The sequence below is a fragment of the Embiotoca jacksoni genome, unplaced genomic scaffold (genome assembly GCF_022577435.1).
Source record: "Embiotoca jacksoni isolate LCO1_2020_lvr unplaced genomic scaffold, fEmbJac1.0.p SCAF_3, whole genome shotgun sequence".
In the NCBI taxonomy this organism is placed as follows: Eukaryota; Metazoa; Chordata; class Actinopteri; family Embiotocidae; genus Embiotoca; species Embiotoca jacksoni.
The window spans coordinates 2,634,794-2,662,578 of NW_027185381.1; the positions used below are offsets into that span (position 1 = coordinate 2,634,794).

Sequence of the window (27,785 nt, forward strand, 5' to 3'; positions counted from 1 at the left end):
AAATTGTGACTAAGCTGAGTAGTTCCTCAACATATTAAATAAATCACTTGTATATATCAGAATAAAAAGAGTCTTCACTGCCAAAATAAGACCCGATACTCCAATAGAATATACTCATACTGAAAACCTGACTGAAACAATGAGGATGACTGACTGTGTTAACAGTGTTACACCTATTTAGGCCCTTTTTTTTATTATTTTAAATAAATAAGTAATGTAAATGAAAACTGAAACAGAAAAAGATGTATGAAATAAGTGGCTGTAAAAATGTTTGTTTCTCTTTGGGTATTTATCATCATCAGCTGTCATAATTATTATTACAGTGAATTAAGTACAGCATATAACAATAATATATGAATAATTGTTATCCATGCACAAGGAAGTAAAATACATCATAATCACATGCCAAAGTCATCTCGGGGTACTTATTACAGTGAAGTCCTAACAGCAGTCAGGTGGCACTGCATTAAAAATAGACACAAATCTGTGGTGGAAATCACTGCAGGGGCTCAGGAACACTTACAAAAACCATCATTTGTGGACACACAAAGTCCTCACAACATCACAGAGGGCCCCGATGATTCAACATGAGCGCCGGCTGGGAGGAAGAACTCCCCTTTAACAGGAAGAAACCTCCGATAGAAGCAGTGGTGGAGAACGTTATAAAAAAAAAAAAAAAAAAAGCATAAGGATGCAAACAGTGAGGCCACAAACCACAGAGCAGCTGCAGGGACACAAGGAGTGAAGACAACTGCATACAAACACAATGATGACAGGACACAGCCTGTGTAAGTATACAGAGCTCATATGAAGGTAACGATTCATATAGAGTCATAACAATCATCATAAACACAGTAGCATCCCGTGAAATAGACGCGCCTGTCCATCACACTGCACGGGAAAGTGGACGTAGCTTCCGGCTCCGAAAAATGAGGCCAATGCGTAATTCTGTAAACTGCAATACCACCGAGTGTCACTAGAGGTTGGCTATAACAGCATAACTAAGGGTTGGTTCAGGTCCACCTGAGCAGCCCTACGACAAAAATATCACAAAAACTGATGGTGAAAACAAGAAATCAGGCTCTCAAATCGAGTTCTGTCTCATCATGGAAACAGAAGTCGGTTGCTGAGCCTTAATGAGCTCAACTGTTCAGACCTCCTTGTTTATCGTCTCAGTGACGTGTGGAAAATCAAGGCGTCCACATGTCAACCGATATCACGTGAACACTTTATTTTGAACACATCAAAGAAGCGTATTCGCTGCAGCGTGTGCAGCAAACCACTCAAACCGGGAAAATATTTACTTCATCAAATCTGACCAAAAGAGTGTTTGGCTGTGATATGAAATGTAAAACTATTGTCGGCACATTTGTTTGTGGAATTGGGTCCATAAAAAAATAATAAGTTAAATACAAATCAATTTTAAGGATAACATACATTTGTTAATACAGAGAGTTGGAACCGAGTCTTGAACAAATCTTTCTCCGAACTGATGTGTGAAAAGTTAAAACGGAAGAATCCCATTGGTCCGTCTGTCTCGGCCTCTCGAGCAGCCGACTGCTTCGTCTCCGGTTGGACTCCTCCGGTGAGGCTGTACGTTGTGTGTTCTTGTGTGTAAAAGCAGGTGTGTTTTGTTCTGGAACATCTGCCCACAGACGGAGCAGCGTAGCGGCGCGGCGGCGCGCTGCGTGTCTTTCGTCTTCACCGCTGCTCGGCCTGTTTTCTTTGAGCCGTCCAGCAGCTTCTCTGTGCAGCGACTCGTCACGTGTTCGCTCAGGTTTCCCTTCTCACCGAACTTCTTCCTGCACTGTGAACTCTGGAAAGTCGCAGCCTCCGACTGTGTTTTCCAGCGTTTCTTCAGCTGCTTCTTGCAGGGAGATCTTTCCCTCCTCGGACGTTTCGAGGAGCTCACGGGAGCCTCTTCGGCGTTCAAACCCGACTTCCAGTCGCCGTCGCTGTCCTCGGACTCGGTGTCAGACGAGTCGGACGTCTTGTCTTCGCTGCTCGGATCGTCGGCCGGATGCGTCTTCCCGTCTGGTTGCGACGCAGCCGGCTCCGTCGTCGCTCTCTTCCACTCCTCGTCGCTGTCGTCGGTCTCGCATTCGGAGGAGTTCGCCGTCTTCTCGCTGGCTGAACGCGAAACTGCGTCCGATCCTCCGCGGTCCTCATCGTCCCGATGCTCCGCCTCTCCGTTTTCTTCAACTGGTCTCTGATGAGGCTGAGAGGGCGGCGCTTCATCTTCATCGTGTTCAGTCTTCACAATGAGAGCGGCGAGTGTCTCGTTCTTCTTCTTCTCTCCTTGAAGCTGCGCCCCCTGCTGGCAGCTCCACGGGTCCCGCGGCTCCTCTTTGATGTGCGGGGGTCCCGGGTCCCTGCTGCTGCTGCTGCTGAGCGTCCAGACCTGCCGCTCAGACGGAGCTTCCTGTTTACACTCCAACAGCCGAGGGACGCCTGCAGTGAACTCTGCAACACAATCATCAAGACAAGGATCTTGACAGTCACCATCTGTCATATAAATATCATGACTTTTGAAATAATGACATGATTATGAAAAAAGAAAAAAAACAACAGTTCATCTGTGTGCATAGAGGTTTGTAATGTTTTATGTTAAGAGATTCCTCATCATGTGAGCACGTCCAGTGGCATCAGGTTTCATGACCCAGCAGCCAGACTCACCTGCTGATGAACCCAGAATGCTTAAGGCTAAATTTATAGTTAGAAATATTCATGATTAATTAATAATAAATCCATAAAAGCACAAAGGGGTATCATCTTCCTGCCGTATGAGATGGAAGAGCACCTCGAAGTACTTCAAGATAACATGTTCTACATTTTCAGGAATATTACAAATATTACACTTATCTGAAGCCATTTTTGCCATTAAATAAATATTTCAGTTTATTTGACCAAATCTTAGCCTTGAAATAATTACCTGTCTCCTATACTTCCCTTTGAAAGCCTTCTGACACTTTCACAAAATAAAAACTCGACTTCAATGTCACCGCACTAAGCCACACCCACTGCTCTCTGATTGGTCCGCCATTTAGATAGATAGATAGATAGATAGATAGATATAGATAATAGATAGATAGATAGATAGATAGATATATAGATAATAGATAGATAGATAATAGATAGATAGATAGATAGATAGATAGATAGATAATAGATAGATAATAGATAGATATAGATAATAGATAGATATATAGATAATAGATAGATAGATAGATAATAGATAGATAGATAGATAGATAGATAATAGATAGATAGATAATAGATAGTTAGATAGTTAGATAGATATAGATAATAGATAGATAAGATAGATAGATAGATAGATAGATAGATAGATAGATAGATAGATAGATAGATAGATAGATAATAGATAGATAATAGATAGTTAGATAGTTAGATAGATATAGATAGATAGATAGAGAGAGAGAGAGAGAGATAGATAGATAGATAGATAGATAGATAGATAGATAGATAGATAGATAGATAGATAGATAGATAATAGATAGATATAGATAGATAATAGATAGATAGTTAGATAGATAGATATAGATAATAGATAGATAGATAGATAATAGATAGATATAGATAATAGATAGATAGATAATAGATAGATATATAGATAATAGATAGATAGATAGATAATAGATAGATAATAGATAGATAGATAGATAGATAGATAATAGATAGATAGATAATAGATAGTTAGATAGTTAGATAGATATAGATAATAGATAGATAGATAGATAATAGATAGATAGATATATAGATAGATAGATAGATAGATAGATAATAGATAGATAATAGATAGATATACATAGATAGATATAGATAATAGATAGATAGTTAGATAGATAGATAATAGATAGATAATAGATAGATAATAGATAGATAATAGATAATAGATAGTTAGATAGTTATATAGATAATAGATAGATAATAGATAGATAGATAGATAGATAGATAGATAGATAGATAGATAATAGATAGATAGATAATAGATAGTTAGATAGATAATAGATAGATAGATAGATAATAGATAGATAATAGATAGATAGATAGATAGATAGATAGATAGATAATAGATAGATAGATAATAGATAATAGATAGTTAGATAGATAATAGATAGATAATAGATAGATAGATAGATAGATAGATAGATAGATAGATAGATAGATAGATAATAGATAGATAATAGATAGATAGATATAGATAATAGATAGATAGTTAGATAGATATAGATAATAGATAGATAGATAGATAGATAGATATAGATAATAGATAGATAGATAGATAATAGATAGATATATAGATAGATAGATAGATAGATAGATAGATAGATAGATAGATAGATAATAGATAGATATAGATAGATAGATATAGATAATAGATAGATAGATAGATAATAGATAGATATATAGATAGATAGATAGATAATAGATAGATATAGATAGATAGATAGATATAGATATAGATAATAGATAGATAGTTAGATAGATAGATATAGATAATAGATAGATAGATAGATAGATAGATATAGATAATAGTTAGATAGATAGATATAGATAATAGATAGTTAGATAGATATAGATAATAGATAGATAGTTAGATATAGATAATAGATAGATAGTTAGATATAGATAATAGATAGATAGATAGTTAGTTAGTTACTTTATTAATCCCCAAGGGGATTAGAGCAGCTGACGCAGATATTAATGCCAAAAGAGCTTCCAGACTGTAATCACAGTGAACGCTGAAGATAGTCTGTAGAGTCAGATTAGCACTTTGCACCAGTTTGCAACATTTTTATAAACACCGTAAAACATTTTGAACAGCATTTAGATTTGTTTGCTTCATTTCGTGGTCGTGTTGAAGTAAAAGCAACATCCTCAGTCATCGGCACATTTCCATCCGTTTTACATACATCCTTCAGCGCCCGGTGGAGACCACACGTACCTTTTAAACTGTCCCGGTCCCGCTCGTCCTGATTCTCAGTCTTCACACGGCCAATTTGGATCTGGGACTTCTCGGTTCCTCCAGGCTGGCCGCTCCACGGTTCCTCCGGTTCCTCTTTAAGGCATGCAGGATCTGGGATCGCCTGCTTCAAACTGGGCATCAACTTTTGGAGCCGACGTGGGACCTCGTTTATCCCCAACACCTGCTGGACATCTGCAAGGAAAGACGTAAAGACAGCGCAGCGACACATGACGTGGGGAAGAGTTTCCAATCATGGGACGTTCCTGAGCGTCAGCGCGCCGCCAGCAAAGGAAATGCAGATGTTGATTGTGATTTGAAATAGTCCCAACTGGATCATCGTATGTCAGCATGAGAGCTCTCTGTAGATGACCTGGAATCTGAACTAAAACATGCAGCATAGAAATAAACACGTACGATCCTTCATAGGTAATATGCATCATCTAAATAATGTCAGGGACTTGGCTTTCTCAAACATTACACTCTCACAAGTCAGAAACGCGGTGGATGATCTGAACCCACCGACTTCCGTCCGGTTGTTCACACCGGAGGCCGCCAGGTGGCGCTGCCGCTCGGCCTCCTGCTCGTACTCCGCTAGCGTTTCGTTAAACAGTTCAAATATGTCTTCAGCCACTGCGCTCAGTCGCTGATTCACCAAAGTCCTCAGTATTTCCCTTCTGGACATGTTACCGCAGAGAGAAGTGTCCTCGGGGACAAAACGAGACATACGAAGCGCCGTCACCGTGTGGCTCGTGCACAGCTAGGCGGCTAAGCTAGCAGGTTCGTTGGTGTCCCACCGCGTTAAAGACCGCGTTCATCCACACACGGGACCTCCCACACGGGACCTCCCACACGGGACCGCCCACGGGTCATTCTTGTTCCGCGTTAACTGAACTTCCTGAAAGCGTTTTTCCAGGACTCGGAAGGGTTCCTCGCTCACTGCCCGGCGACCGGAAGTTCTGGACAATAACAAAGACTTCCGCCTTCAGAATGAATGACGTCACTGCCCTCTCTGACGAGCTCTTCTTCTTCAGGGTTGATGGCGGAGGGCATCCAGCGAAAGGTGCATTAGCGCCACCTACCGTATCGGAGTGGACCAGAGTAACATGTCCCTTTACAAAAGAAAAGAAAAAGGAGTCGTATCAATCCAGTGACCTCAATCCGTTTAATCTGTCTCTTTCAGGTGTTGGAGTATATTTCCTGTCCCCGAGGTTAAGGCATATTTTAGATTTATTTGCTCAGCTGTCAGCTTCCTCTTCAACCGGTCTCACTCGAGTGTGAATTTCTGACAATGACAAATTGCTTGGGTTTTGTTCAGAAAATAATGATCAGCTGACACTGAGGGAAATAACCAAGGTGGTGTTGCTGATAGCGGTCCTGTAGAAGTGAATGTTATCTGATGTGATGTCATCTCTCTTCTAAGTTTTCCACTGCTCCATGCAAAGCAGTCCTGTTTGGCCCTTTCACTTCCCCAACATGGCAGAAGCACCTTTGTGTTGGACGCTCGTCTCCAGAATGTCCTTGAAGACTGGTCCAGTAGTTCAAAGCTAGGAGCTTGCGTCTCAAATGCAGCGGCGTCTCACCCTCCTCCACCTGAAGACACAGGACTTGTTCTGAAAGCACCACAACAGTCTCAGAGTTTGGGATTCACCACTTCCAGCTTCTTTAATGAAGTTTTTGCCGCTGATCCAAATACCACACACCCATAATCCAGAACTGATCTCATCACAGCGATATCAATATTTTTCATCGCAGACCTGCTGGCTCCCCACTCTGAGCCGGTGAACTCCTACCATTGACTGTTTCATACAGACTCCTGCAGAGTTTCCTAATAGTTCTTTCCTCTTGACAAGACTTGTGCACGTCCACCACCCTCCAGAATATTCTTTAAACCTGCTCCAGTCAACCCTGACCTCTCCAATCCCTCCACCATATCCTTTCTTTCTGAAATACATTTCCTGCACTCCTTTTAAGAAGATGCTGTAAACCAGGTGTTTCAAACTCCTTTTCACCGTGGGCCACATCAGCATTATGGTTGCCCTCAAAGGACCGGTTGTAACTGTAAGACTGTATAAATGTAACTACTCCCTAACATATTGTTAAATAACTGTCTCTGCATTTGATTATTGTTTATTCATGTATAAAAATATTGTACATGCATTTATATAAATGAAAAAAATATATGTAAGCACATTTCTCTGTTATAACATAAATCCTTTTAAGTTAGGGTTAAGAAACCCACATTACTCTATCAAAGAGATCTTTTGATCAATGTTGTAGATAAAAAGATCAAACTTTTAAAGTGAATAACAGACAAATATCATCAAACACAAGTTATTACATTAATTTTGTTCAAAGCTTTTTTTGTCACAGTTGAGGGACAGAACTATGGTACAACAAACAATTGTGAGCTGCTAAGAACCAGTGACAGATGTGACATTTTACAAAAACAAATGGCTGCAGACAGACTTGCAGAGGGCATATAAACAACTAATGGGAGATGGTTTTGATTACAGTAAACATTTGGCTGTATGAACACACACACCTGTAAACACACTGAATACATTGCTACACATACAGAGTAGTATATGTAATTAACTCAGAATAACAATAAGACTTGTCTCAGTTCACAACTATATTGATCAAGTTCCGGGTGATGTTGATGAGGTGATGCTGCATGGCCTTGAACACACCACGTAGATCCTTCCTCACCCGAGGACACCGTATCACACACCATCCTCATCCATTGATCATGTTCTGAAAACAACAACAGACACAAAACAAAATGCAAGCACAGCCATTCAATTTCACTCATATTACACTGTACTTATTCTTGGTTGAAATACATTTTATTATATTTTTAATTCAGGTTTTTAAAAATGCTTACCTATTTGTTTTGTCTGACACTGTTTTCCCGCGGTCAGTCCGTCAATATCTGGCTTCAGGTCTTGTCGCCCACACCTCCTCATTAAGATGAACCTTTCTGTCCCTTTTCTCGTTCAGAGAACTTTTCCTGAATCACTCCTACTGAGACTCCCTGCTAGAAAGTTAGGAGTGATTAAAAAATATTGTTTCACATTTGAAAATCAAACAACAACTATATGACTACAATCACTGTAGTCATATGAGCCAAAAGCAAACAGGGGAAGCCCCGCCCCTTTTCATACCTGAGTAGGTCACTCAGTTCTTTACTAAAAGTTTCTTTATGGTTTTCATAAAAAAAGAAAAAAAAAAAAAAGGGAGGAACTTTTACTGCCATTTAGGAAGACTTTGAGTGATGAGATGAGATCTCTTGTGAAATAGTCCTGATGTGGTGTCCTCAAAAAAAACATTCTCGTCTTTCTCAAATCAAACCTAAAAAAATAGAAATCCATTAAAGCCGTCCAACGTCAGTATTGTGGCTCACTACGCACAAGCAGCATCACGTCAGGCAGCATCTCAAACTCTGACTGACTTTGTTTTCCCTCCTGAGAGAGAAAAGAGACTGAGCATCTGTCGGGTTTCTCTCGTTACATCTGAGAAGTGCTGTTCTGTCATTAAACTATTTTTCATAAACTCAGCGTCTGAGAGGTTTTTTTTATCTCCATGAACTCACGTGAAGTTTCACTCTGGTTTGCTGTTTCAAAGCGGCTGGGCGTGCGCTCTCATGTGCTTCCTCACGCCGGCTTTATATCGAAACCGAACGGTTTCTCCCCCGTGTGAACTCGGTTGTGTCTCTGCAGAGATCTCTCCAGGCTGAGTTTTTTACCGCACTCAGAGCACCTGTACGTTTTCTTACTGACGCTACAGGTCATCATTCCTGCCCACTGCAATAAGACTGTACAATAACTCACCTCTGGCAAAATCCATCACAGTACAATAACACTGTTGACTGTGTTCTTGGTTTGTTTGTATATAATATATATAGATATATAATGTACTGTATAAACTGTGCATTTTATATTTATATTTTTTACTGCTATTTACTGCTATTTTATTGCTTTTCTATTATTCTATTCTATTCTATTCTATTCTATTCTATTCTATTCTATTCTATTCTATTCTATTCTATTCTATTATTTTATTTTATTATTTCTATTATTATCTTATTGCTTCTGTATGCTGCTGTAGCGAAAAAATTTCCCCTCGGGGATTAATAAAGTAAATACCTACCTACCTACCTACCTACCTACCGACAGTGACATTTTTCAACAATTACGCAGACTTCTTTATGTTTCTCATATGTGGAGGGTAGCTGTGGTTCCCTGATCTCCTTCCACTCCTCATGACTGAATTCAGTCTCAGGATCAGAGGAGGCTGCTTCCATCTGCTGAGCTGAGCTGCTGCCTGGAGCTTCTGTCGCTCTCTTCTCCCCAACGTCTCTCTGATGGAGCGTCGACGACGCAGCTTTCTGCTGTGGGACGGCAGTGGTGACATCATCCTTGTAGCTCCTTGAAGCTGCTCTTCCTCCTGGCTCCTCTAAAGTTCCTCCTGGCTCCTCTAAAGTTCCTCCAGGCTCTTCCAAAGTTCCTCCTGATACTATATATGTATCATTGTATATCAGTATATGACATCATCTGGGGAATATATGTATCAAACAGAATATATGTATCACACGGATAATGGTATGGGAAATTACCATTCCATTACAAAGTGTTGTTAAAAAAAGAGATGATGCAGCACAAACATGACCATGTCCCAACTTTTTTGAAACGTGTTGCTGGCATCAAATTCAAAATGAGCATACATTTTTCATAAAACAATAAAATATCTCTGCTTCAACATTTGATATGTTGCGTTTGATTTGTTTTCAATTCAATTCGCTTTTACGTGATTCGTAAATCATTGCATTACGTTTTTATTCACATTTTACGCATATTTCTGTCTCGACATTGAGCAATTTCATGCTGTAAGCTTTTGATCTGCAAAGTTAAAATTCTCATGCAATTTGCACAGGCATGTCGTCAACAGAAAGTGTTGGGTGTTTAAACCCAGCAGGGCCGAAGTCTGCAAAACTGAAATTGCAGGTGGCGTGTAACTTGTGTAGTACTTAAGCCCAGTCGTTGTTGCTGAGACACTGGGGCTGAGGTGGTTGTATTCCATCACACCACAAGATGGCAGCTTTAGTCAAGTTCTCCACTCGTGTAATTGGATGTGTGGAAGGATAAAATGAGGGTGATATAAAGGGAAGAAACCATTTAGAGTCCCGACCTTCAGCTCATTTCATGCGTTTGATGTAAAGAGTTTAACTGTCAGATGAGATGCCGTGAATGTGATAGAGAAGCTTTAGATAAATATGACCCTTTATTACCCGTTTCCTAATTAGGATTCCAGCCTTGTAGGGGAGGAGCACTAATGTTTTTGCTTTAGTTTATTATTATTATTGTCATTATGTTACTAAATTTTAAAAAATCATAAACTCATATTTAATTGAAAATTGAACAAAGACAACATATCAAATGTTGAAACTGAGAAATTCTGTTGTTTTCTGAAAAACGTTTACTCATTTTGAATTTGATGACAGCAACACGTTTCAAAAAGTTGGGAACAGGTCAAAAAAAGACTGGAAAAGTTGTGCGATGCTAAAAAAAAGTAAGCTGGTGGAACATCTCAACTAATTAGGTTAATTGCCAACAGATCAGTAACATGATTGGGTATTAAAAGAGTCTTTCAGAGAGGCAGAGTCTCAGCAGTGAAGCTGGAGATGGGTTCACCACTCTGTGAAAGACTGCGTGGGAAAATAATGTAATAATTTAAAAATAATGTTCCTCAATGTAAAAGAATTTAGGGGATTTCATCATCTACGGTTCATAATATCATCAAAAGATTCAGAATCCAGATTCTGGAGGAATCTCTGTACACAAGGTACAAGGCTGATAACCAATAGTGGACAGCCGTGATCTTCAGGCCCTCAGGCAGCACTGCATTAAAAACAGACACAATTCTGTAGTGGAAATCACTGCATGGGCTCAGAAACACATCTGAAAATCATCGTCTGTGAACACAGTTCATCGCTGACTTCACAAATTTTGGTTAAAACTCTACCATACAAACATGAAACCAAATATAAACATGATTCAGAAACACTGATGCCTTCTCTGAAACTGAAATCTTTCTCTTCAGCATCCCTGATTGCTTGGACACTATCAACACCTAACAAAGCAGCATCCTTATCATTATACTAATCAGCAGTTTGCATCGGTAAGCCAAGGCAAGTTTATTTGTAGAGCACATTTCAACAGGGCAATTCAAAGTGCTTCACACAAAACCATTAACATCATCAAAACATAAGGCAAAAGAAAAGGACATTTAAAAACAATTAAGAACAGTGATTCATACGTTAAAAACAGTGATTAAAACATTAAACAAGCTAAAAATAGAATAAAAGTTACAGTGCAGTTTAAGAAATAAAATACATTAGTAAAATGCGGAAATACAAAAAAATAATCAACATCCTTAAATCTGGTTCAGTAAAAGGCAGCAAACAGAAAAGTCTTGACTCTTGATTGAAAGCAGCTGAGAGTCTCAGCAGACATACAGCTTTCTGGGAGTTTGTTCCAGATATGTGGAGCATAAAATGTATTTTTGCCCTAAACCATTCAGTGCTTTATAAACCAACAACAAGATTTTAAAGTGGATTTTTTTTGTTCGACAGGAAGACCTCAGAACTGGAGTGATGTGATCCACTTTCTTGGTCTTGGTAGTTCTGAATCAGCTTACTGATTCTTACTTCCCTACTGGTTGAACACCACCTGCAATCGTGCATCAATTGACAGTATGTGCTGCTAGACACAGAGTTTAATTGTCCAGTCAACGCCAATTAAAAGCTGTTTTTTTTTTCCCGATAGCCAAAATACAAAATAATGTCACACTAACTGCCCTGAGAGATATTTATAGTGTGACAAATGTTAACCCCCCCCCCCCCAAAAAAAAATAAAAAAAAAATAAATCTAGTTTTTAACCTTGTCAATATGTCCATGTGTTGTTTTTTTTATATATGGCAGAAGACATATCATGATAGAAATAACCAGTCAACACCATGGCTGAGTTTTGGAACTGCAACGACAGTCGACAGGTTAAAAAAACACAGATTTAGGTTTTCATACGTCACTCTGAGAGGGAATCTGCCCCATTAGTTTTCAGTTTGGGTTTTTTCAGGTTGCAACATCATCAAGCTGCGAGCTCGAACTGCAGGTGAGCAGCAGAGGGGTGGGTGGAGATAAGGGCAGGGAATATTTGTCATTGATCTGCATAATGAATGAAGGCAAAAGGTGCTGAAATACATTTAAGCCACAATAAAGCACTAGGGGATATTTTTTTTTTCTTGGAAAAAACTTATAATTTGAATGACTAGAAATGAGATTTTAGTGGTTTAACCGATGTGAGGAACAGGACAGTGAATACTGAGAAATGTAGTTTTATACTCAGTTTCCTCATCCAGAGGATTCGATCAGTTCAATCAGGAGAAACTCGTTTTGAGTGAACAGATGCATGAGGGATGTGAGAATCTTTGGCGATTAGACCCCGTTGTGATGTCATGATATTTAAAGGGGTGAGGCAGACCGTAATACAGGAAAAATACATGTTTAATGTACATTATACAGGAAAGAAAACCAACAATTAGCAATTCCCACATGAACAAGCTGGAAGAAAAACACAATTTTAAACAGAAAGAAAAACCTCCGTCAGGAAAAAACTCCCTTTTAACAGAAAATCTCCAGCAGAACCAGACTCAGGGGCGGGCGGCCATCTGCCTCAACCAGTTGGGTGAGTGGAGAGCAGAGAGAGAAAAGAACAGCACAGGAAGACACAAGGGTAAGCATTGGGTAGGTTAGTGGTACCCGTGACTGCAGATCTGGATGAGGTGAACTCTGATAAGCTGGACCTGCGGCTATGAAGACTAAAGGGGAAAGCGGTGGAGGAGGGTCACAACGGGTAGCTCAGCCCTGACAGCTGATGCAGAAGAGAGGAGAACACATTTAAACTTTGACGGCAAGGGAACGATTAGCTGATTGAGATTGTGGTGACAGCGAAGTGTAGGTACAATCCTCAGGAACACACATCCACTGATCGGCACAACATGAGATTTATTTCTCATGTTTTTGAGTAGATTCCACATATAATGCTTTTAATTTGTTCAGTATGTAAAAGCTTTGTGTCTGCATGTGCTTCTCCTTTAAACAATAAAAAGTGACTTGGCAGAAGACTGGGAACAGTGCTCTGTGGTCCTGCAGCCTTTCTAATGGCTGACCAGCCAACAGAAGCAGTAAATTTCACTAATGACTTTTCAATGGTCTTTAATTCTCCATTTAGGAGGAGACGAAATGTCAGGGCCGATGGAAAGGTTAATGTAACTTTCACCCACTAATAAACATGCCTTGATTAAAGAACAATGCAATTAAAAGCTTTCTTTTATTCACTGGACATACAAGCACACACACGCTGACACACACACACACACACACGCTCACACGCATATACTGTATATGTATATATATATATATCCAGAGATATCACAATGATTTCCCAATTAGATTTTCAATTTTGAACTAAATGGATGAAGTTAATGAAATGGTCTTTTAGAAACAGACCAATTTTCAGAAGACAGGGTGATGAATTTACCGAGAGGAAATCATTCAAATTGGTCCAAGAATAATATACAATATATTTAATAAGTACAACAGATTAAAGAGATGATATTTGGCCAGAAAATGAAGTGATGATAACAAATTGGCAGCAAACTGATGATGGAAAGGGTAAACAGAAAACTGGATGATGCTGTTTCTGCAGCTTTTGAAAGTAAATGCAAACTGTATGTTGTTTTGTGAAGCCTTCGGAAATAAAAGGACTTTGTGTGTTAAAGGAAAAAGCCCAATTTATTTTCTGCCTTCTCAGGCCTGGGACCCGAACCCTGTTTCCCAGGGAGTCTTAAGGGCAGCACACGGTAACATCTGTATTTATAAAGCACGTAAGGCCACACACTGGCAGCGTCTTGACATGCATCATTGCAGAGTTGCATTAAGATAAGACATCACTGCTCCTTATTTCAGCCTCAACTCTCTGAAGCGGCAACAATTCTCAAACATTCACTTTTTGGATTTGCACATCTGGATACTTTCTCTTGAACACTTATCCAGTGGTTGCTACGCGTGTAAAATGACTTTGCAGTTGTGTGCAGTTCAAACAGAGAGGACCCAAACGCATGACACAAGAGGCAGGAGGAAGAACAAAAAGTGGGCTTTAACTTATTAGCAGATAGTTCCGTGCAAAAACATGGAGGCAACAAGAAACAGGGAAGACACAGGAGCAGAAAGGCAGGAAGCAAACGGAATACAAAAACTGTCTGATGAAGGACCTGGGAGCAGGTGAAGAGGGCGTGGCAGACAGGAAACCGGGTATGGAGAGAGAAAGATGCTGCGTTCAAATGAGGTTGTATACACCGTTAACACGAGAAGAGTCCGTATGAACAGCGCCCTCTTGTGGTATTCACAACGTCGGAGCTCTAAATGTTCTCAAGTTCACGAGTTGTGACGTGTTTGCTGACGTTTACAGAAATGTCAGAGGCCATGGAAGTACTTTTTTCGTTGGATGTGAAGCTAATACATCATAATTTTAGTGTAATTTCAGAATTTGTCTTCATAACTTAGATAACAGCCTACGTCTGAGGAAAATGTTGATCTTCCCAAAAGCCTCGTCTCTTCCCTCTGTGACTTTGGATTTCCTGCAATACGTTACACCCCCTGTTAGCCGGCTAAATGTTTAGCATCTTTGGCTTCAAGACACCCTCTATCTTGCGGTTGCTTAGCAACGGTGTTTTTATGACTTAACCACGTGAATGCCAAACATACGGTGCACATAACTTCCCACGTTGTTACCACGAGCTCGAGTCCCGAGGCCTAAAAATTAAACCCCCACAGATTTAATAGATGTCACATGTGTGCTGTAGTGTTTGAGGTCATGGGGGTTCAGATTGGTAAATGAAGGGGGGCGGGGCTGTAAGCCTCCTTCACGTTGGCATACAACAAGTCCAACATTTTTCTTTTGTTTTGTTTTGCATTTCACATACTGAGTGATGTTAGTCGAGGTTCTGGAGAGGGAGACATGGCTGAAGACCCCCCACTGGTATGTCCGCTGGCCGAGCCCTCACTCCACCCTGGTACTTCAGGAGCACTTCCCTTTTATACTGTAAGCAAGCATCATCTGGACAGTCTGGAGTAAAATGCACACAAACAACACAAACTAAACAAAAACTAGTTAAACTATAAGAATGAGATCAAATGAGAAGATAAAGGTAAGTTCTAGTGTAATGTTACAGTGATGGAAAAAGTGCCACACGACTTTCTACTCTATTAATTTGTAACTCAACATATTCATTTTTTTTTTTATCAGGATCTGAAACGTCATGCAGTTTTATTCTTTTCAAATTAAAATGTATTTTTTTTTACAAAACTTCATAAGCGGATCCTCCCGAGCCGTGCGTGTGCGTGTGCATGTGCATGTGTGTGTCTGTGTGTGTGTGTGTAATAGTAAATTGCTGACTTCATTAAAGCAGGCCTCCTCTCCTCACTCATTTAATTACTAGAGAAAAGGTTAGTGCCACAACGCAATTTACCAAATGTGATTTCTTAGCAGCTATTAACTGTGCATGTGGGTGTGGTGTGTGTATGTGTGGTGACAGAGAGGGGGAGGGCTCTCAGGGGTCTTCTTGTGCTCTGTGTTAGTGTTGGTGTGTATGTAGACGTCCCATTCACTGCTATATCGTATCAAACTCTCGTTGAACCCCAAATCAATGCTGCAACTCTCAAACTGGGAACATCAACTTTAATAGAGGATGAAGCAGGTAAACAAGACATTGTGTCAGGACCAAAGACTGTTTTAAAAAATGGACGTAGTGTACGGCTCTGTACATTTCGACAAGACAATGTAAAAGTGACTTAAAGTGCAATACCACTGCGGGCCACAAGGGGCTGGGTCCAAAAAAACCTCTGCCTCCAATAGACTCCCAGTCAAAAAGCATCAACTTCTTAGTCTGGTGCGAACCAGTCTCAGTCCTTGAATACGGGTCTGGCGACCCTCCATAGGGAACCATTTGCAGTCTTTCCATCATACAGGCGTAGACCTCGTGTTCATTTTAACCAATCAGCATGCGCCGAAACCAGCCGACACTCTGCCACTAGAACAGCATTTGTTTTTGATTGTTTTCAGGAACGCCAGCAGCTTCACGAGGTGCTGAGTGTTTATTCTGCGCTGAATGTTTGGCGTCAGAGAGAGTTTAAAATTGCTCGTCACTGTCACCAGCCGTCCAGTCACAGTGAAGGAGGGGCGGGACAAACGTGGTTCACCACCGACACCGCTCGCTGACTGGTCCGCACTTCAGAGTGTCTGCGCAAACGCTAATACAAGCCGAGTTACCAAACTGTGTTCACAGAGAAGAAAACTGAAGCTGTGAGTGACAGTCGGGTATCAACTTCTCTCCTGAAATACAAAGTCAATAAATGTTTTTCAGTCCTTGTGGTGTCATTAACTAAATTCTCTCCTTCTGATCAGTTGTCTAATGGTCCTTCTGAAAATACTTCTATTAATAATGAGATAATTAGGCCTCAAAAAGAGGTACTCTATGTTTGGGGGCATGTCTGGTTTAATTGACAGGCCCGGGTGCAGTTAGGTTTTGGGTTTAGGTGGGCGGGGCATAGAACCCGTTGGCTCCTCCTCAGCTCGTCCAAATGTCATTTCTGGCTCCAACAAACCAACGGATGACGTCGCTATGGGTTCTCACTTGGTTTGGACACTTCTGAACAAAGAGAGAGCAAACACCAAATCTAAATCAGTCGATCTGATAACATTTGACAAGTCACCAAGAGCTGCAGTATTTAGTTTATCCTTATTCAAGTTAGCTCCAGGCTAAACCAGGAGTTAGCCAGCTCGGCCGACAGAAGTTTGTGGCGTGCATGCTGTGCCCGTAGAGCTAGCCAAGTAGATATTCATCTGACCAGACAACTTCAAAGACTCCGTACAGGTTTACCTGCTGTTGATGGGTTTTAACCAGCATTGTGTGAACTTGTCTGGGGCCTAAAACAGACGCTCATTTGTATGTTTGAGTCTCTCAGCTTCGATTCAGGACTCAATGTGACTCAGTTGTGAAATCCTGATAAAATGAACAAATAATAAATAAAATGCATTTGACCTCACACAGTCAGAGAATCTTCTGCGTGAAGTTATATCACAGGCTGTTGAGGACATTCTGGCAGTCACATATTACATTTGATCATTTTGCTATATAAGGTTATAATTTCATGGGAGATTTTGGTACCTTCGTCATGTGATAAACACACCAATAAACTGTGTAAAAATTATAAAATTCCTTCTTAAATTTTATGCACATTAGAGGCTCTTGAGCTGTCTCTCTGTAAACATCCTACATTTAAAAGAAAAACATCAACTTGAAGATTTTCCACGATGTGGCCCCCTCAGCCGCCTTCTCCGGTCCTGTTAGCGTGTCAGGGTCTTTATCAGCTAATTGTTAATCACTGACCTGCAATAAGCCGTTAATTGAGACTCTGCGAATTAAAGATAATAGTCATTAGAGCGAGGAGAGAGATCACCCATCACACCGAGACAGGAGATGTCACTGCTCTAAGGATGAGTGATGGCTCTCAGTGTCAAGAGCAAGACAACACAAAGCATGAAAGAAGGAAATGGATGGAGACGGCAGCACGCGTTTCCAGAGGCTGTTCTGAAAGCAAATGAATGTCCTGTGCAGAAAAGCAACTGAGCACAATAAATAAAAGGCATGAAAATAAAGATGTTTAAAACATATCAAAACACTTTTAATCCATTTTTTTTTATTTGCAGAAAACGTTAGAGCTACTGGCGACACGAAAAGAGCTTTTGGTCTGAATATATATATATACACGTATATACTGTATATATACTCTGGCTCATTCAATTATTCATTATTATTATTGTATTTATTATGTACTGCTATTACTTGTATATTTAGTATAGTTATTTTTCTTAAATTCTTCTGTCCTTTCTATCCTGGAGCAGACGTGAGTGAGTTTGACGTTACAATTTCCCTGCGAGGACTAATAAAGTATTTTCTGATTAATATAATATAATATAATATAATATAATATAATATAATATAATATAATATAATATAATATAATATAATATAATATAATATAATATAATATAATATAATATAATATAATATAATATAATATAATAAGGGGAAATAACAGATGATACTATGAATGTAAGTTTGTACCCAAAATACTGAATGAAAAGATGCTTCTCAATTTTAAGAAGGTTGGCAGCAGAGTGATTTTTAAGCATGTCAATGAGTGAAACATCTCACAATGAATTACGTTAACTGGCAACAGACAAGTAACATGATTGGGTATAAAAAGATCATCCCAGAGAGGCAGAGTCAAAAAATAGTGCAACAATTTAAGAATAATATTTCTCAACGTAAAATTGTAAAGAATTTAGGGATTTCATCATCAACGGTAAATGAAATCATTAAAAGATTCAGAGAATCTGAAGAAATCTCTGAACACAAGGGACAAAACTGAAAACCAATATTAGATGGTGGTGATCTTCGGGCCCTCAGGCAGCACTGCATTAAAAACAGACACAATTCTGTTGTGGAAATCACTGCATGGGCTCAGGAACACATCTGAAAATGATCGTCTTTGGACCCAGTTTATTACTCCAACCACAAATGCAGATTCAAATATGCCCTCAAAATGATTTGACTTTCATGAATGATGTTCGATTTCTAAATGATTGTGTATAAATCCAAAACTGCATTTTCAGCTAATGACACTGATAAGCAATTTACATTAAGTGTTCAGTTTGACCTCATGTGCCTCCTCGTAGTGATGCAGAACGGGTTTAACGCAACTATTTCATCCCATCTCTACTCAGCAGGTGTTAGCAACACTAATATCCATAGATTCATTAATGATGGATGACTGCATGGTGATGCTGCCTATATTTTTAAAGATGAGATGCCAATAAACATTACCTCCTTGGGTCAGTTTGACTTGATTAGGCTCATATTTCATAGATCATGGTGAATAGCAATAGGACTGTATATTTTTCTAAGACATAAAATCTGGACATGAATTATCTCACAGCATCTGGAAATGCAAAATAATAAATCTAAATATATGATGTGAGTTCCGGGAGAGAATTTATTGTCATTATTAAATAGAGAGGCCTGATTCTCTGATTACAGCTTCTGCGTAACATACTGACCTAATAGATGGGATTGCTTTTACCAGGACACAAAAAGCAAACATCTCTGTTAAAAATGATTTTTATAGATAACTACTTCACGACGCTAACTTAATATATTTAGTTTGATACATCATGTAATCTGGAATTTGTATCACTATTAAGTAAGAAATGTTTATCTTCAGTATTAGTCCAAACTGGAATGCAGAGGTTAACTCTCTTACCCCACTGACTGGTTCAAACCTCCTGGATGACTGCAGGTCGGCCATGTGATGAGTTTGCATGTTCTCCCAAAGCTTGCTTGGATCCTGTCCGTGGCCCAACTTCCTCCAAGTTAAACGACATGCAGGTGAGTTAAATTTTCTGTCTCAGTGCGTCACTCTTGTGTTCGACTGGCAGCCTGTCAAAGGTGCACCTCGCCTCCTGCCCAGCGTCGGGGTGTCCGGACTCATGGGAGCAGCAGATAAGGTCTGCGACCTTCAACAGTCTAAGTGATACACAAGTGACTGATGTCCAAACTGTCAAAACACAATGTTCACACAAACATCTGTGAAAGTTCCCTGTCAGCCTGACCAAAGTGTCAGAAAGGGTGAAGGGGAAACAAAGCCAGAAACGTGATCTGCTCAATGCAATCTAATGTACATTAAATGTGTGACAAAGACGTCAAGAAAAACAAACAAACATCCTTTTATGCACACAGCAATGAAGACATGTCCTTCTATGACACAGAACTAGACAGACAAAGACTTCCTGGATGCTCTTTGTCTTTGAGAGAGAAGGATGTCTGTGTGAATATATTCAAATCTTCCAATCATTAAGCTGAACCATATTTCTCTCTGTCTCACACCCTTAACAGGGAAATGGCAAATGTAACTTCAGCATCAGTAAACAGCCACAAAATAAACAAGACTTTAAATGTTGCTCTCCAACCATAAAGTGGACGTAGCTTCTGGGTCTTAAAAATGAGGCTGGGGGAGGAGCCAGCGGTGGATCTGACTGGATCTGATTGAAAATACTACGTCCCGCCCACCGATAGCTGTAACCTGACTGCACCACAGGCCTGTCAATCAAACAGACACGCCTCCCAAAACACAGCATTTTGAGCCTTATTTTCCAATTGATGACGGGATTATTTTCAGATGGACCTCCAGAAAACTAATAAGAAGGAGTGACTTTAGAAAATGACAACAAAATAAAATATACAGACTTTGTTTTTAAACAGAGAAGTTGAATGGGAGTCTATGGAGCCAGAAGCCTTTTGGAGCCGACCTCTAGTGGCACTCGGTGGTATTGCAGCTTTAAGGCACTCTGCATGGGAACCATTTTTCAGACCCGGAAGCTACGTTCACTTTTATATCCAGTCTATGTGTTGAATGTGATTTAAAATTTCAAGTGAAGAACAACGGAGTATGTAGATGTAAAAGAGGACGTCTGGCTTTCCAAACACTCTTTAAATAAATGTTGAAAAATAAATGAAAGAACGTGAAAGTGAAATAATCAAAGCAGTGTGTGTTTTGGTGGATCTGCAGCCTGCTGCTGGTTTAAGAACTTACCAAAGCAAGTCAAAGGCCAGACACCAACTCATAATATTGTAAAGACAAACTCCAACCCCTCCCTCCTTCAAGTAATTGCTGTCCATTTAGATGATTACCTATAATTAATTGTTAGCTGTCAGCATCAGACAGAAACTCAGCTTATGAAACACGAGGAGAATAGGGAGGACATGGAGGTGGAGGAGTGGTAGGAGTTGAGGTTACAGACGGAGGAGGAAAAAGAGCAGTGAGTGATTAAAGAAGAGGAGCAGCAGCGGGGAGGGTGGAGGAGCAGGAGATGGAAGAGCAGCGGTGGAGGAGGTGGAGGAGGAGCTGAGGACAGAGAGCAGAGTGTTGACATGTGTTTCTGTCAGCCGAGGTCAAGCGGTTGCTGTCTCCTCTTTCAGCTTCTGTCCGTCAGAGAGTGCCGGTGAATTAATCGCCCCTTAATTTGCGGCGATGAAGCCGACCCCTGACAGCAGCAGTAATTGCAGAGCGACTGATTTGCTGCTTTTTCAGAAGTCATGTGACAATCAGGTGGTCATGTTCAGAAGTAACATACTTTCATGCCCCGTTCTTTAATATCATCTCCTGTTTCTACAAGCAGTCGTCATGTTGACTGATGATGAGGCCTGTTGAGCGTCTAAATTAGTAATTAGTATCACAGATTCTCATATAAAAGGCAGCATTCAAATAACGTCAGAGCTTCCAATAATACCCAGAGTTGTAACAGCATACTTGGTACGAGAACACTGAAGGGGAATGAGATTGCATTAATGCAACACACACGTTGTCACATTATATGCTATAGAGTTTATTTACCTCATAGGCTGATTGTGATCATATCAATTTGTATTACTATTTTGAAAACATTATCTGCAGTTATTACATTATTGCTTTTTCCAAAACTATCAAAAAAAGGAGGGATTTTACTATTTGAGCTGCTGAAAGCCTTTTAGTGCGAAACGTGTGCAGAAGTGTTCGTTGAACGTAGATTAGAAGCAATCAGAGAAATAACAAAGTCGGAGCAAATATAATTATTATTGAGTTTTTACATTTCCGACAAAAAAAGATTCACTAGAGTGCTGAGTATGACTTTGTTGTTGTTATTTGTTATTTGTGAATTTACTTGCAAACCTACTTAAAAATATGACACGTTTAAATACACATTTTTTTGTCAAATATGTTTTTGTGTTTTTCAGAATAAAACAAATTAACAAAAGCCATCTATAAACCCCACTGCATCAGCAGAAAGAAAAACATGCAAACAAAAAAAGTTAAATAGATACGAATAAAACCACTACCACAAAAACATTTTGGGTTTTGTGATCAATCAAATATTCATATTTTTCCAGAGCCAATGATCTGCGTGGTTGAGGCTGATTTTCAAAATCAGATTTATCTGATTGGCTGAAACACTAGTTTGAGACACTCCCCCAAACATAGCTGTGTTTGAGGCCAAATATATATTTAATGACAGGATTATTTTCAGATGGACCACCAGAAAACGAATAAAAAGGAACGACTTCAATGATTGACAGTATTACGATTTGTCGAGAAAATGTGTTGTCTTAGATGAGAGAAGTTGAACGGGAGTCTATGGAACCTTTTTGGAGCCGACCTCTAATGGCCCTCGGTGGTATTACAGTTTAAGGCACTTCCGTATTGGCTTCATTTTTCAGACCCTGAAGCTACAGTCTATAAAATAATCACATTCAAAGTAAAGTTGTTGTGGACATACTACTAATTGTTGTGGAGTAGAAAGTCCAGTACTTCCTTCTGGGTTAGGGTCCCAACTTTTTCAAAATGTGTTGCTCCCATCAAATTCAAAATGAGCTATATGAGATATTTTTCATAAAACAAGAAACAAAAAAATTCACTTTCAACATTTGATATGTTGTCTTTGGTCTATTTTCACTGAAATATGGAAAAATGATTGCATTCTGTTTTTAATGACATTTTTCACAGCGTCTCAGCTGGTTTGTAGGTTTGTCTCCTGAAACGTGTTTTTAGCCACCAAAGTGTGGAGAACGACGCAGACAGGCAGAGACAACGCTCCACGAACTTTTCCTCCTCTCTTCTATTGACACCCAAGTGACATCCATAGAGAACGTTAAAATGATGGAAAAACTTTCATCCTAGCATCTCAGTGTTAAACTGATGTCTGTTGGACGCGCTTCCATCAGACATTAGTCCAAAGAACCTGCACTTCTTTGCCTGAAACACAATTTCTCTTTGGTATGCATGAAACAAAATTTCTAATATTTTATTTTGAGTTGAGTTGAGACATCCAGTTGTCTCTTATGTAGCTACTAATGGGCATATTTTACCTTTCAGTTCCTTATGGCAAACAAACAGTATGTATGTGCTGTGACAGCTGGAGGAAAGTAGACAAACATATCACTGCATTACAGGTCCTGATGTGAGGATAATACAAAGCAGAGATGAATGGACAGAGGGAGGGGATGGGGGAGGAAGGGAGACCGGGGGCCCGAGAACGAGGAGGGACGGAGGGAGGAGGGGACGGAGAGGAATCACCCTGTTGCAGACGTGGATTCAAAAACATTAATAAGACTGATAGAGAACACAGGACATGAGTTTAATGTTCAGGTCAGCAGCATCTGATTATACATCAGCCTCTGTTGCTTTATTTCCATTCACTGCTGAGAGACTGATGGCTATAAGAAGAGAAGATAAATGTGAGGCTGACATGAACTGGCTGAAATATGAACACAGTCACAACTGCTAATTATAGTAATGCATTTAACACTGCTGCTCTGAATGAAATTAACCGCAGGGCAGACCCATGGCATATGCAAATGCTGTGTAAAGTGACAGCGTCGAGCTCTGAAACTGTTCTCCCAAGAAGAATGATAGAAATCACTCGTTTCAGTAAGTGTCCAAAAGTGCAGAGCTCGCATTCAAGAGACTGAACTTCAGCAGCTGCCGTAATTATGATGTGAAAAAAGGCCGCAGTCGGGTAATGTTGCTGTAAAGTCGGCATAGTGAGGAGGTCAAGGTGGATGGATGAGTCAACGAAACATCAGAGATCACTGTTCATTTCCTGTTTCCATCCATAGATGGGATTTTTTGGAAACCATGGCCATCACTGTTCCCTCATCTTAACCAAGTGTTTAGTATTGTAACCCTGGTAACGGCAGTCTCTTAATCTGAATTTAGAGAAGTGAGACAAGACCTCTAATTTATGAAGAATATTTATTGGACTGTCATGAAACATCAAGTGAAATATGTAATTAGTAGGAACATGGACAGGCAGCGGAAAAGGTCTTATTATTTTGTCAGCTGTATAAAGAAGAGAGGGAATTTAAAATGAAGGGGAGTTAATTAAGATGTAGACACCCCGTTTCCAAAAAAGTTGGGATGTTGTGTAAAAAAAACCAGAATGCAATAATTTGCAAATCATGTAAACCTATATTTAATTGCAAATAGACCAAAGACAACATATCAACTGTTAAAATTGAAATTTAGTTTTATGAAAAAGATATGCTCATTTTGAATTTGATGGCAGCAACACACCTCAAAAAAGTTAGGACAGGGGCATGTTTACCACTGTGTTGCGTCACCTTCTTTTAACAACACTCTGGAAACCTATGTGCACTGAGGAGACTAGCTTTGGGAGTTTTAAAAGTGAAATGTGGTCCCATTCGTACCCGATATAGGATTTCAGCTGCTCAACAGTTCAAGGCCTCATTTGTCCTATTTTTTGTTTAATAATGTGCCAAATGTTTTAAATGGGTGACAGGTCTGGACTGCTGGCAGACCGGTTTAGCACCCGGACTCTTCTACTGAGGAGCATATGTTGCCCTAAAACCTGAATATATCATTCAGCATTAATGGTGCCTTCCCAGACGTTCAAGCTACCCATGCCATGTGCACTCATGCACCCCCACATCATCATCAATGCTGGCTTTTGAACTGTGCGTTGAAAACAAGCTGGATGGTCTTAACCAGCATGGCTACCACAAAATTCTGCAGCGACACAGACGCAAAAGGTGGCTGCTTTACAGAATCTAAAATATAAAACATGTTTTGATTTGTTTACCCTTTTTCCTGCCGACTCCATGTCTGATTTCATACTTTTGACCTCTTCAGTAGAGTACCATGTACAAAAATCAACCAAAAACCTCAGAAGGAGCAGGTGTGTCCCCCTACTGGAGTGGAGGACTATTAATTTGCATCTCCATGTCATACAGCCATTCAGACCATCTTGACTGATTCAAAACAGAAAATATGTCCCTGGATTTTATGACATTTTTTGGATATTTTTTAAATGTAATCTGTTGTTTCCACCTCTCTGTTTTTCAATCAGAATGTTCAAGTCTGTCTTCCAGTTTTGATTTGCATTTCTTTTTCTTTTTCTTGACACATAATATTTGATATTTACGACATCAAATTATTATTGTGAAAGTAAATTCAATGATACATGTCATCCATTGATTTAATTTCAGGGACACTGTGATATTCTTTTTTTTTTTTTTTTTTTTAAGTGAGTGTTGTATTTTAATTATACTCTTTAAAGGACTTTATACTTTTATTGCTTATTAGTTTTCCAAATACATCAAGTCCCTTGATATGTGATATTTTCTCCTTTCCAGTTGGAATAAAATTAAGGTCTTCACGAATTTCTTCAATAACATAAATCATTTTTTGTCATCTGGTCATATTTCAAATTTGTCACTCTCATATTTTCATGATTTATTTGTGATTTAAAATCCTTAATTAGAAAACGTGCAGTTTTCATTCATACTGAAAAATCCTGCTGCAATTTAAGGTTTAAAATTGATCCTTTGAATCATATTTATCTGGTCTGTGAGTGTTGAAGGTCCTCTGTCTGTCAAAATCATTCACTTCTCTAATTTACACATTTTGTATAATAAAAGAGTTTCAAGTTGTTTTGACATTTTATTCACTTTAATACATCACTTTCACATATTTTACATCTCTTTTAGTATTATTAAAATATGACAGAACTTTGCATTCATATCAAGATAAGACCTGGGAGTCACTTTTTCATTTGTAGTCACACAGATGAGTCAAAAGGTTTTTCTTCATTTAACACTAAAAGGCTTGAATATTATTGCGTAACAGATCATATATATTGTCTACTAATAACCACATTGGAATAAAAGCTGTTTGGTCTAGGATGCTGGAAACTATCTTTCCAGTGAAACCGACTAAGATAATAGTTTAATTAAGTTGACACACATTTAACAAGTAAATAAATTGATATGAACTAAATTCTGTAGAATCTCTTCCTTCTTTCGGATAATTATATTATATTTGTTCTCCATCAGTAGGATTTCTTTCACAGCTAATGTAGTTCATGGACGGATGTATTAAGTTTAAACACAGGTGAAAGTTTAAAGTAGGGATATTTATAGTGTTAGATAATGGTCATTTGAATACACTGTTTGAATGTGTTGTATTCAAAACTATAAATTAAACTTTTATACCTGTTGGTGGATTAATGTGAATGTTTATCTGTTGGAGATCAACCGTCTCATTCAGGATCTCAACTGAGAGACAGTGATATCTCACAAACAGTATTTCTGATTTATGTTTAACTTCTACAGAAAATGACCAAAGTTAATGTTTTTTCCTGAACAACTGGCTTTTATTATATTGACAAAATGTGTAATATTTACATTTCTCTCATGCTAGGAAAATATTTTCACATGAATTTAATCCTTGGATTGCATCATCACCTGTGGGTGACATTAGTAAATCTCACATAGACATCACTGCCCCCCTGTGGCTCCTGTTAGTAAGAAGCACTTCATTTTAATTAAATTATTCCATAATTATAATATTTGATATTAAATTACACTGCATGTATGAATTACTGTATCAATGGACTGTAATTGTAATCTGTCTGTCACATGTCAGATTGCAGCATGGAATATTAAAAACAGCATTGGACAACATGTGTGTTTTGTGAATAAAACATGATGTACTGGAACAGAGTTATGTTCATTTTTAATGAAATTCAACACACAACGTTGTGTGTGTGTTCTGTCAAAGTGAGAAATGATTGGATCTCAAGGTAATTGTAGAATTCCTAAAACGGTTGCAGGTCTGTGAGGAGGAGCTGGAAACATCCAGGTAAACCAACCACAGGAGGGTCGGTGTTGTTTTAACTCCTGAATTCAGTCTGTCAGGATCACAGGCAGCTTCCACAGAAACTCTCCACGGATGCTCGTGTCCACTGGCTTTCTATTTAAGGTTTAGAAGTTCGTGTTTTCTAAATTTTGTGATCACAAAATGACTGAAATTATAAAGGTGCTGTCCTTCCAGACGGTACAAGACAGTCATTTTATTTAGTTCATGTGATTATCTCGGGTGTATCCTGACGTGGAACAGCTGAAATACAAAACATACATACAGTGAACTTTTCTATTGATATAATCAGAGACCATCGTCAACACTTGCAGCCCAACAAGAACAGTTTTTACTCACAGGCCATCACTCTGCTAAACAATATCAAACCCTGTGCAATAACACTCTACCATTTGCACTATTGCGTCATCACCATTTGCACTAGGTGCTATTGCGCCATTGTTTAGGTGTACATTGTTGTTTTTTACCTGTATATATGTCTATTTATGTTTTATATGTCTATTTATTTCTGTTTTTGTTTTTGTACATTAAGAGAGAAGTTACAACCTACAGTCCCTTGTATGTCTAAACATACCTGGCCAATAAAGCTGATTCTGATTTTAACTAATTAGGCAATTGTGTACCTCCAAACTTATGTTCAGCACAGATGGAAGCAGTGTGTTCTTTATGTAGATAGGTGGAGAGTAAAAGTGGAGGTCGGGGTGGTGGATGTGTAGTCCTGTAATCATCACTCACTGTTTATTGACCAGCTTCTCATTCCTTGTTGCTCTGCACAGTCTTTGCAGAAAGCCAGAAATCTGAAAGGAACCAAACTGAACACGTGCACAAGAAAGAAAGTGATGGAAACAAAAAAGAAACGTGTGAAAGCAGATTCAGCAGTGAGCAGAGTGCCGGTCGGACGGTCTGAG

The 27,785-nt window shown here is 39.1% G+C and overlaps 1 protein-coding gene across 1 annotated transcript; it reads right to left on the reverse strand.

Moving 5' to 3' along the window:
- Positions 1 to 249: 249 nt before the first annotated feature.
- LOC138206477 (zinc finger protein 182-like) lies at positions 250 to 5,953 on the reverse strand. Its single transcript, XM_069163216.1, has 3 exons — positions 5,507 to 5,953; positions 4,967 to 5,179; positions 250 to 2,463 (listed from the first exon to the last, which is right to left on the reverse strand). The coding sequence occupies exons 1-3, from the start codon at positions 5,709 to 5,711 to the stop codon at positions 1,505 to 1,507; spliced, it is 1,377 nt and encodes a 458-aa protein (XP_069019317.1). The 5' UTR covers positions 5,712 to 5,953; the 3' UTR covers positions 250 to 1,504.
- Between the last annotated feature and the right edge of the window lie 21,832 nt (positions 5,954 to 27,785).